The following is a 12407-nucleotide window of genomic DNA, read 5'->3' as shown; positions in this document are numbered from 1 at the left end:
AAAGAGAAAGATTTGCATAATAGATGAAACATAGCTAGAGATTTGAATTCCGTTTCCAATTTACCGCAGCTGACCATACCATTATTATTACTTGACTACGCGTGCGCGACGCAAAGGAGGGTAATGTGTTTATAGTCTATGTATGTATGTATGTTTGTTCCTATGTGGCGTTGTACAGGCTAAACTCCTTGGCTGATTTTGATAAATCTTACGTCAATCGATTTGTCTTAACCTTGGGAGTTTCACTAAACACATGACAGTAATCAAAATTCATCATTTCAACAACAAGTCGCCATATTGCCAGTTTGGGATCGTGTCGCACGCTACCTGCGTGCTACATAGCGTGCGACAAATGCAGGTAGCGTTTTCATTGCCTGAATTTTTTGTTTACTAAATCTACTAATTCGATTTCTATCTGTAACATGTTGCATTTGTTTTTGTCGTGATTCAGGGGTCTGAGTTTCGCGACGTGTACTCATACTCTCTTGACGGGCTTTTTAGCCTACTTTCCCAGTAAAAGTCAGAGAAAGAAGAAAAAAGCATGAAAGAAGGCTTGATGCATCTTAAAAATATCTCGAAAAACAAAAAAAAAGTCAAAATATAAATAAAATAATTAGATAAATATTGAAAAATTAAAATTGGAAAGTAGGGTATTGAGATGGGGAAAAATGTCTGTCGTTCTGTCAGTCGGTTTGTCGCTCTGTCCCCTCCCCCCTAATAACTTTTGAATGAATAGTCCGATTCGAAAAAACTTTTTTTTTGTTAGAAAGATCTCGGCGAGGACACCTCATTCCCATATTTCACTTTTTGATTTGAACTATTTTTTGTTCAATTTCGAACAGTTCAAAAAAACTTAACATTAGCGCCTACGGGAAAATTCAAGGCAATTCCGAACTGTGAGGCGAATTTGCTTCAAACAATCTTTGTAGGAAAAAGCTTTTGATGAAAAACTTGTATATAAAATATCTTTTTGATTTGAACAATTTTCCGTTCAATTTTGAACAGTTCAAATCCCTTAACATTAGCGCCTACGGGGAAACTGAAAGTCAATGTAGATTCCGTACTTGAAGGCGGATTTACTTCAAACAAATTTTGTTGGAAATAGCTCTTGACGCCAAACTCCAGACTCCGACTCCGAGAATTTAGAGGCACCTGACTCCGACTCCGACTCTTGTGCCCGACAATTAATCGGACTCAGACTCCCCGACTTCGACTTTGACTTCGTAGCTTTGGCAAAAATTTATACACGGAGCACAAATGACTGACTCCGATTCTTAGATATTTGACTCCGACTCGTTTACCCCAAAATGAGATTGACTCATACTCCGACTCCGCAGCTATGGTTTTCACTGTGAAATAATTATTGTTGATATGATTTGTTTTTATTTTTACGTTAAAGTTTTAATTTAGGTATTCAGTTTTCGGCGAATAAACTCGAAGTCATTTATGTTCCTACATAACGATATGCGCAGACGATTTTTTTTTTTTTTTTTGACAATGAAAAGTATTTCTTTAAGTTGACATTTTATTGTTTTTATTTATTTTGGTAAGTGCATCAATTCATTTAAAAAAAATATTTTTGGCAACAAGGGAAAAATAAACGTTTTTTTTTTTTTTTTTTTTTTGATATGATGCATTTATTTTAATAAGCTATTAATTTAAATTATTAATTTTTTCGTTTTGAAAGCTGTTAAAGAATTTTTTTAAGGGAAAAAAGTATATTAGCTGCTTTGTTTAAAAGGTGCTGCTTCTTTTTTTTTTTTTAGATGTGTAAGAAATGCTTTATTCCTAGAAATTAGCAAAAATATGTTTGAAACAATTTGCGAATTTAGCTATTTTTGAGAATATTGATCAGGTACCAGAAAGTAGTATGGGTATACGGGAAAGTAGGCTCGTATAGTTCTAGACAGAACTTCTTGTTCAGTTTTAAGAGAAAGATTTGATTGACTTAAGTTCACACATTTTTTGCTAAAGATCAAGAATACAGAGACGTATCCAGAGGAGGGGTGACGGGTCTGAACCCCCCTCCCCCGAAACTCATGATATTTTGTACCGTAAAACAGAAGAAATCTTTTTTAATTTCTAATGTCAGATAAAGGAAAATAACAAAGTTCTTTTATTCTTAATTTTGTAACTACTATTAAACGAGTGAAAATTTGAAGAAATACAGAAAAAGCAATGCTTGTTCTCATTAGCTGCAAAGCATACTTGAAATTTAGACTCTTAATCAGGACTTTCTGCTCTCTTTCCCAATTCAATTCAGGGCCATTCAGAGCCAAAGCAAGACTTTGTCAGTTTGGTAGACTTGCCCTCCTCCAGGGACGCGCACAGAAATTTTGGGGCCCGTCACAAATGACTTTTCGAGCCCCCTCCATTTTGTTTACCCCTATTTTCACCGCTAGTTTTAAAAATATGTGCCCCCCCCTTCAGGCTCGGGCCCAGGCCAACAGGTGTCTCTTCTCCCCCTGTCCACTCCTATGCCCTCCTCCCCCTTAAACTCTTATAAAACATACACTGCATCGATTTCGAGCCTTGGACTCCCTAAGGGCCGGGCCCTATTTTCCGATTAGGCTAATATCTGGTTACCAAGATATGCCAAATTTAGCTCCTCGATACATCTTGAGTAAAAAATGCAAAAATCATGATTCTTTCGCTTTTGTAACATATTTTTCAAGATAAATTTTTGTGACTTATATGATCTATGTCTTGCCATTTATTTAATACCGAATTCAGTAATTTGGAAGTTATTTTGTTATTGCTTGCTTTTATCTTACTTCTACTGCATACTGTTAATATCTTAAGTATGAGAAAAAAAATAAGTTACTCTATTCTATTTCATTTTCTGCACTACTTGTGATTGAGAAAAAAAAATTGTTTGCTTTGAGAAAAATTTTGCTACATTTATTTTTAACTTAAAACGGGTGTGTCTTACAAAGTTATAATCATTTTGTGAGACTGCAATCAACTTCTGAAAATTGCAAATAAAGTGCTTTGAATAATTTCAACTGTTCGAGAGTCTTTGAAAATTATTTAAGTTTTTGAAATTCCTTGAAAAGTTCTTCAATTTTGTCTCTTATCAAGAAATAAAGTACGAATTGTCCAAATGGCCAGAATATTACTCTTTCGTTCTTATTTTCTGAATCTCTACACCATTTCTTTAAAACCATTTAATACAATTTTTATACTGTAGGACATTTGATGAAAAAGGGGGGGGGGGGTTGGGGAAGTGATCAAAAACAAACTTCAATAAAAGCCGAAATCAGCAAATGACAATGTGCTTCTCTTTTCTCCTCTCTCGTTTTTCCTCTGTGTCGATTAATGTCAACGAATTGTCGAGCATGCAATTTTTATTTTGATTGATCTTGATTTGCAAAAGAGTGCATAACTTTTAAAGACTTTGTTTGCCTAATTTTCTTCAAAATACAGATTTTATATCTATTTGTAAAAAAATTTCCCGGGGGAGAAACCGCCGAACCCCCTGAAATTATGGATGTTCTACAGACGACTTAAGGGGACACCCTCCTGTCATCCTTACCACTACAAGGTGAATAAAAGAATTATAATAAATAAAAATAAAAATAACAACAGTCCAACAGTGGAAACATTAAAAATCAAGACAAAATACAGATTCTATGTTAAATATTTTTATGCATGTATGTGTGTCTATATCTATATGTGTGTATGTATATGTGTGTATCCTTTTTGATCAGTAAAGGAACCCTGTAAAATTTGAATGGGCCCCGACTGTTGATCTTTCTATTTTGCTTTGGAATTTATGATTTGTCTTATGCGCGTACCGATTGTAAAACTATTTCAATGGAGTAGTTATTCCGTAATGCTTAATAAAATTCTAAACTACTGGGCTTATATTTTTTTTCTATTTAGTTTTTTTTTTTTTTTTTGGTTTTTACGTTGTCGTTTTCTTTTTTTTTTTCACTTATTTAATAATTTATTTTTTAATCAGAATGGGGTTGTTTCCCTTTAGTCAAAATTACTACTTTTAGTTTCTGAAATTGATAGATTAAGAAAATAATAATAATTATAATAACAATAATATTAATACTAATAACATGGAGCTGAAAAAACTTTTGTTTTCCCAACAGTTATTCTTATTCATTTTTTTTTTAAATGTCCGATTTGGGAAATAAGGCGTGATTTTTATGACGTCACACGTGATGTACTTTGGCGTGCTAATCCATTGTCGTGCTAAATATTTACGCTTTGCTATCGACCGCGCTGCCAAGTTATGATAATTTGTGCTGTGCGCTAATGGCATCAGTGAATGGCATTTTATCACTTGTGATGTCATGTGCAAGAGAGTAAAGAATGAATTTCAGTCTGCGCACCGATTAAAACAATTGTTAAAAAATATTAAACTTTGGCAAATTATTCAAAAAATGGTTAAATCCTACGCATGCTCTTAAAAAAAAAAATAAATAATAAAAAAAAAACTTTTGAAATTTCGGAAACAATCCCATTCAAACTATTTAAGTGTGCATTTATGATCTGTAGGATATAATGACGTGGGCAGGTAAAGGGGGCTAACTGCAAATTTTTAAATTTTCATTTTTTCTGCACTTTTATCTATATTCTTTACTAGTGGTACCCGCACGGCTTTGCCTGTAATAGAAAAATTAAAAGATATTTTGTTCGCCTGTATATTTACAAATCATGTATGGTGAATTTTCTCGCCAATTGGCTTGTACCCATGTTACGGTTCCACGTTATGATAATTTCGTATCTCGCCAATTGGCTTGTGCCCATGTTACGGTTCCACGTTAAACTAACAATTTCGTAATTTACTCGTTCATCTTATGATAATTTTGTTCTTGAAACTGGAATAGAAAAAGAACTACTTCGAATTTTTGAAAAATCGCTTCGAGGTGCTCACCCCCATGCTACAAACTAACTTTGTGCCAAATTTCATGAAAATTCGCCAAACGGTCTAGGCGCTATGCGCGTCACAGAGATCCGGACAGAGAGAGATCCGGAGAGAGAGACTTTCAGCTTTATTATTAGTAAAGAAAAATTTAAATTTATTTAACACATCTCCTTTATTATTTTGCAGATGACATTCCTATCGGACAATACCACCTGAACGATAGTCGTTACGATGTAAAGGACAACGCCGAGGGATTGCCCGGATCTATTTTTTACATCAAATCTGTGAAGCACGGAGATGATCACGAAGTGATTTGCGCAGTGGAGAACTTGGAGGGATCAGCGCATACGAGAGCTTGGTTAGCCGTAAGAAGTAAGAAACTCCCAACAATCTCGCTTGTAAATCAGATCGGAGGTAATCTGCTTTCAGTGTTTTATCCCCACCAAGGTCACTTTCCGAGATTGGATATATTGTTATCTGTCCCGATAATGTAGCAGGTTTGAAGCTAAAAAATAATTTTTAAGGCGTTAAAAACTCTGTTTTGAAAGCTGTTACTATACTTGCCCTGTTTTGATGTTAGTTTAGTTGGGACAAACTTTTTAATACTATCCAGAAACAAAAATGAAATACTGGTGAAGTAAAGCTTATTGTCAATGCAGATTTTACGCATTAAAAACCACTTACATCGAAATTAAAATCGTTTTCACTTTTCTTGTGCTTTGAAATCACTAACGCGTGTCAAAAAACTAATTATATTCTCTTTTGAAAGATGGCAACGATCTCGGGTGAAATTAAGGATTTTTGAAAAATGTTAAGGTTTGCAAATTATTCAGATAACTTTTGAAAACCTTTTTTTGAAAACTTGCTTTTCACTTGCGAAATTTTATTATTCAGTTGATTTCAAAAAATACGTCACGAGTCCTGCTTTTTTTTTTTTATATAAGGAATAAGATGGGGAAGGAACATGAATACCAACTTGAAAGCCACTTATCACTTTATTACTTTCTTATCGAATGCTATTCAGGACTTTCTCATTGCACACAGGTGTCAAATGAACATTGTTCGTGTGCACAAGTGAACGAGCCGCTATAGTAGGCGGAAACTGGGGTTGGCAAGTGAAGCGCGCAGGGGTAGAGAATCCCTAGTATACGTCTAAATGTTATGAAAGATTTATATGTGCTTGTGGGAGTGAATGCTGGTATGTTTGTAAGCATGTTCTTTATACAGGGTGAGTTCGATCAAATCTGCCATACGAAAGGGGAACTTAGAGCCACCCTTATCGTGTCCAATCCTCAACCGTAACAGAGTTATGGTAGATATAAGGAAAATGAGTAAAAAAGCAAAATTCTGAGAAAACGACCAATTTCTGAGATTTCTGTAGGCCCTACACACAAAATAAGTTCATATTTGGAAATAACAGACTAAATCCTACAAAATGACATTTTTTCCATCAAGATGGTCGAATTTTACAACGAGCTACATACTTTAAAACATTGTACATACTCAGAATGGAAATGATGCCTAAGTTTTTAATCGACATTTTCAAAACTAACCGTATGAGCTACAATTGAGCAAATCTACCCCAAAAAACGGGCCCATTTCCCTAGCTTTCAGATAATACAATAACACATCATATTGGGCTGCAAGTTCAGCAGAAATTCAAACTTTTGTTTGAAACTGTAAAAATCTGCATTTGCATTCGTTGAAAAAGGAAAACCAACGAAGAGTCGTACTTTTTCTTTTTTGTTTTAAATTTTCTGTTTCACGTAAGCATGTTGCTTTCTTTGCTTAAGAGAATGATATTTTTAAATCAAAATAATAGTTTTAACATTGTAGGGAAGACCGGGGATAGTTGGCGAACTTTTTAAACATTTTTTTTTTTTTAAGGTTGTAAATAAAGTAGAAAATTTTTCTTTTATTGCTTGGGTGGTATCAGCTGTATGGTATCAGCAATAAAGTCGTATTTTTGTTTTGACAGTACTATGTTTTGTCTTTTTTTTACATCATTTTTTTGTAAACCTTCGCAGAGTTCGCACACTTGCCCCGTCACGGGGTAAGTTGGCGAGCCGTACGGGGTAAGTTAGCGACTTGAGAAAAACTCATAATAGGCACAGAAAATTTGTCATAAAACCTCAATGGTGCTTTAAATGAGCAAGTAAAACCGACGGGGATATTTCAATAATTGGATTAAAAATGATTACCGCCCTCTCCGAACCAGGAAAGGGGTCAGGATCACGGTTCTGTCAATGTTGATTAGTATGTGCTGGTCCGAGTAGTGAAAAACCCAAGTGTGAGTTCATGCACGATTGCAAGAGAAGGTGATTTTTCACAAAGTAAAGTTAGGAAGACATTGCACTGAAACAAAAGTGTCACCGTTACCATTTCACGCTAGTGTGTAAGAATTGCGCAATTCAGATTTAGAAAAGCGGGTAACATTTTGCAGATGGCTGCTAGCCTGAGACATTGAAGAGCACCATTTTCTATGAAAGATACTGTGTACATATGAGCCGTTGTTCACTAAAGGGGCCATCATAAATTTGCAAAACAGGCGCCAGTATGCTGAACATAATCCTTTTTTAACCGGAAGTTCATCGTTCCAAACTTGATTCTGCTTAAATGTTTGGTTTGGCGTAATCGGCGATCATTTGATTGGATCTCGTATGCAGGGCCGGATTAACGTCTATTTACGCCCCTAGGCCAAACTTAGAGATTACACCCTCCTACTCCCTTCACATATTCGAAGTGTATCGAAATCGTATCCCCCCCCCCTTCTTTCTCAGAGGCGTAGCAGCGTCCGGGAGATAAGTGAAAATTTCGCGCCCCTTCCCCAGTTTGAAAATGAAGGGATGGGTTTCATTTTCAAATTTCCCATGGTTAATGTTCAAAAGGGGGGGGGGGCTGTGGATTTGCCGGTGCACTCCAGAAATTTGCCAAAATTGACGCTTCAGAAATGCAATTTTAGGCCATTTAACTCGAAGTAACGGTCATCTTTGATGATGTTAGAGAAAGGGATCGGTTAGGGAACTCTCCCCCTCCCTTTTCGAAATTAAAGTCATAAAACTAAGTTTTTGAAAAACTTTAATGATGCTGGGAGACAACGAAGAAATTGAGGTCCTAAAACAATTTTAGAGGATATTTTTTTGATGAGCGGGTTGCTTTAGCAAGGAACTTATTTGAAATTAAAGACTGCAACATTCGAAGACATCTTTTATGATGTTAGGGAAATGGATGGGGTTAAGCCATTCTCCCCCAGAAAGTTTTCGAAATTAAAAGCCTAAATACTTTATTGTGAGTCATCTTTAATAACAAAAGGAGGAGGGATGGAATTGGGTAACTCTCTTCCGTAAATTTTTGAATTTAAAATCCTAAAAACAAAGCTTTAGACAATTTTAATAATGTTGGAGAAAGGTTGAACTCTGCAGCTATCCGGATTTTTTTTTTTTTTTCTAAATTCAGGTCCTAATCTTAGGCGATTTTAAATGAGTTGGAGAAGGGGGGAGGGGATACTGAAGTCAAGGTCACTTCCCTGGAAAATCTTTGGGCTTGAGGACTTAAAAACAAAATTTTAGACGATCTGTTATGATATGAAGCCTTTGAAAAGAAAATTCTAAATATGCATTTGTAGGACTTCTAATGCATCTGATGGTGCTGGGTAAAGGGATTGGGGGTTTGAGGACTCTTTTCCGGAAAATTTTCGAAATTTTAGACCATCTTCAAAATGCTAAGAAGGGGAGGGGGACCCTCCTGCACAGATGTTCAAAAGTTGAGGTCCTATGAAAAAAATCTCGATAATGTTCGGAAAATATAGAAACACTCGGAAACTTTTTGAAACTAACGTTTCATAAAAAGCAAACTCAGAAAAACTTTGAAGATGTTAGTAGAAGTGGGTTGGGGGAATCTCTTCTGTAATTTTTTTCTGAAATTAAATTTATAAAATTCGCAATTTTAGGTTACCTTTGGTGACGTAACATGATGGAATTAGGCTCAGAAAACGCCTCCCTCCCCACATTGCTACGTCACGAAATTTTCATTCATTTCTTAAAATATGTTATCAAACATCTTGCCTCAATTTTTCTTTTTCAAAAACATTTAACTGTTTTGGTTTTCCATTGTGAAATTTTCAAATTTTCCGCCTCAAAATGTTTATCTGTTTGGAAAACAAATGTCTGTAGCCCAAGGAAAAACTTTTACCGGTTTGAGCTGAGATGATATTTAGCAGTGATATCTGAAGTATTTTTTCCCCTTTTTATTTACATTTAGATATCATGACTCTTGAATTGATTGATAGTTTCATTTTTTACCTTGAAAATATTTAAAACTGCTGGTCTCTCTCTGTAAATATATTTAATTTTTCTTTTATTTTTATCAACTTTGTTGTGATCTAGATATTGTTTTGAAAAAAAAAATATTCAGAAAAATAATATGTTGGAAGTGAAACCCAATAACAGAGGTAATTATAAAGGAAAAGATAGAAAATTGTGTCAAAGAAATTATTTATTAGGAAACTTGTATGCAATGCTTAGTGTGGAGAACTAAAGCAGACTATGGTGAATATTTTGTGTACAAAATAGGGGATATTATTGGCAAAGGCCGCAGGAGGTCACTGTGAACTCCCCAAAATTTCCTTATGCGTCAAACAATGTCTGACAGTTTGGAGACAACATAAAAATATTCTTTAAAGGGATGTCTGTTGTCTGTTTTCGTTAGATTTTGCTACACGTGCAATTATGCATACTCGTGTTTTGTCATTCCGTAAAATTTGAAACTTCATTCGGTAAATTAATAATTTCATCCCTTCAAAAATTTAAGCTTCGGGCGCCGCTAATTATTGACTGTCAAAACTAAACATGAACTAATAAATTATTAATTGCAAAACATATACTTATTGACATGATTTAAAGACATCAAGAGAAAAATTGTTTCATGAACAAGTTTTTTACATTGAACACTTTCTATATCATAGCTTTACCGAATTTTGAAATCATTGTTCAAATCAAAGATATTGAAAATTTAGTGTCACCGGGTTTTGAAAACCAGTGGGGGTGCTCAAACACCGAGCACAATGGACCAAACAAGGGCAATTTTTCAGAGCGTATAACTCTCAAGAAAATGTGCTTCAGTTTTATAAACAGAAACACTAGGCGGAAAATATCTTATTTTAATTCGGGTTTTTAACACAAAAAAATTTTACGAGAAAAAAATAAATAAATGAAAATAAAATAAAGTAAAATAGAATGAATTAAATTAAAGCAGAGAAAATTTTAGTGAGAATCAAAACACAAATAGTTTAGGAACAAAAACACAACAGTATAATTTGTTCTTTTTGTTAAGCTTAGCTAAATATTTAAAAAATTCGTCCCTTTTTGTATGGCGTCTTTTTTCTGCTTGTAGAAAAAGAGGCCATACAAAAAGGTTTTCATCAGTTTTCTGCTGATAGTGGGGGTGCCCGGCACCCCCGCAAATATTGGGGGGGGGGGTTGCTGGAGCATCGCAGCGCCCTCGGAGTCGGCGCCCATAGACAATTATCTGTTTTGACCAGAAGCAGTACCTAGACTCAAGCATTACGCCCCCTCTCCTCTAATTGCTTTTTTCTGCTCAGTGGTAAGGTCTCAATCAGTTCTAGCTGTATTTTTACTGTCCAAATACTAGCATGCCACTTTCCTTTTATTTTTCTAATGAGCTGTTCATTTTTTTCTCCTCCTGGATATGCGCCCATTTTGGCTTGCGCCCCTAGGCCAGGGCCTAGGTTGGCCTATTGGGTAATCCGGGTTTGCTCGTATGTGTTTCGATAGGGAACCTAACAGGAAACGTATATTTAGAGTTCATTGAACATCATTTGTCTGGCTTACTTGATGCTATTCCTGCTCCAGAGAGAGCGAAAATCATTTTCCAACACGATGAATCCCCACACATTCTTCAAATGCCTTTCGGAATTTTCTGATTAAACAGTATCCCCAATGGATTGGTCGTATGGGTTCAATTCCTTAGCCACCTAGATCTCCAGTGGACTTCGGGGATTCTTAAAACAAGAATCATACAAAACCAAAGTAGCCAGTTTGCAGGAATTGCGCAACTGGCTTGATGGAGCAATAGTAAAACTAAAAAATGGAATTTCAGTTAGATAGAGCAACGGTTGTTTCCGTTCGCAAAAAGGCAAGGGCATGTATCAGATGTGGCAGCGACCAATTTCAGCATCTATTGTAAATTGTTATGATTGATTAAATGTACTCATTGATGTTATGTAACTTTTTTATTATTGATTTTTTCTTTGTGAAAAGCACGGGAAAGTAATTCTTCTTTTACTTTGATTTATTGTTATGGGTTATTCCATAGAAATGTCAACCTCAACCTCAGAATTTTTTTTCCCACAAAACCTTAATTGTGACCTATCATTTCATTCAGCGTACTTTCTAGTACATAAATCCAATAACAGTTTGCAAAAATTTCATTCGGTGTTTTTCTTCTGGCTCAAAACGTGTGAGGTTGTAGAAAAGGCTTAGGATGTGCAAAAAAATTGCGTCTACGTTTTCTTGTGTAATGTAAAATTTTTTGCAATTTTTTAAAAGAACTATGTTTATTCTACATGAATAGATGTTGGCCCAATAAAATTGACTGTTCTTTTTGCATGCATTATAAGATAAGTCTTTTAATTAGTTTGGTTATTTCACTGAAAATATTTACGTTACGTTAGTCACGAAAATGTACTATTTTCTGCTTAAAAAATAAACCAGATGATTGAACCAAACAGCACTTTTTATTTTCTTACATCTGTGTCATATCTACTTAAAAAGTGCAAAATATTCATTTCAGTATCAGTAGATGTAAAATAATTAGTGTGACTAACGTAACATTTGAGCTGTGACTAACGTAACGGTTTGCATGTGACTAACGTAACATTTTAAAAATGACTGCTAATATTTAAAATTTATTTAATTTAATGTAAATTTTCATGAACAATTTTGAATATGTAGGCATTCTATATTAATTAAAAAAATAAAGGGTGAAAAATACCAGTAATATTACATTGTAGACTGTTTACTTAGAAAAATACTTTTTTAAAGGTCTTTATGAAGATACTGCCAATTTAAAGAATTATTAAAAAAGAAAAAAGTGAGTAAAGCAAAATGAGTACTCTGCTGAATGTGCATTCAACACAAGAATCCAAGCTTAAGAATTAAGATAATAGAAATACAGTCTTAACAAAGAAGAACGTCTCTATTTTTTAGAAAATTCATCTCCAACTATTACTAAAATGAAGTAACGGCTGCTCGTTGGAAAACATTTGAAGATGTTACATGATACAGTGACAATATTGCTGCTGTCATACATTTTAGAAAATGCAAGAATGATCATTTAGAAATTCAAACATTTGCGGTGATATCTGGAATTAAAATGCATTCTGATAAAACGTTCGAATATTTTTTTTCAATATTACATTTTAATTCAAAAGGATGCACAACACTATTCGTTCGATGAATCAGTAAACCTTAAAAAATAATATGCCATTGAAAAGTACTACGGAGTT

The 12407-nt window shown here is 34.6% G+C and overlaps 1 protein-coding gene across 1 annotated transcript in view; it reads left to right on the top strand.

Annotated features, from left to right (window-relative positions):
• Positions 1-12407, top strand: part of LOC129224260 (hemicentin-1-like) — a 104874-nt gene that overhangs the window by 51052 nt on the left and 41415 nt on the right. The window contains exon 6 of the mRNA XM_054858687.1: positions 5069-5254. Coding sequence (XP_054714662.1) covers positions 5069-5254 — 186 coding nt within the window. The remainder of the gene's footprint in view (positions 1-5068; positions 5255-12407) is intronic.

The sequence above is a fragment of the Uloborus diversus genome, chromosome 6 (assembly GCF_026930045.1).
Source record: "Uloborus diversus isolate 005 chromosome 6, Udiv.v.3.1, whole genome shotgun sequence".
Lineage (NCBI taxonomy): Eukaryota > Metazoa > Arthropoda > Arachnida > Araneae > Uloboridae > Uloborus > Uloborus diversus.
The sequence above is the reverse complement of the archived record's forward strand: the minus strand, read 5'-3'. Positions and strand labels throughout refer to the sequence as shown.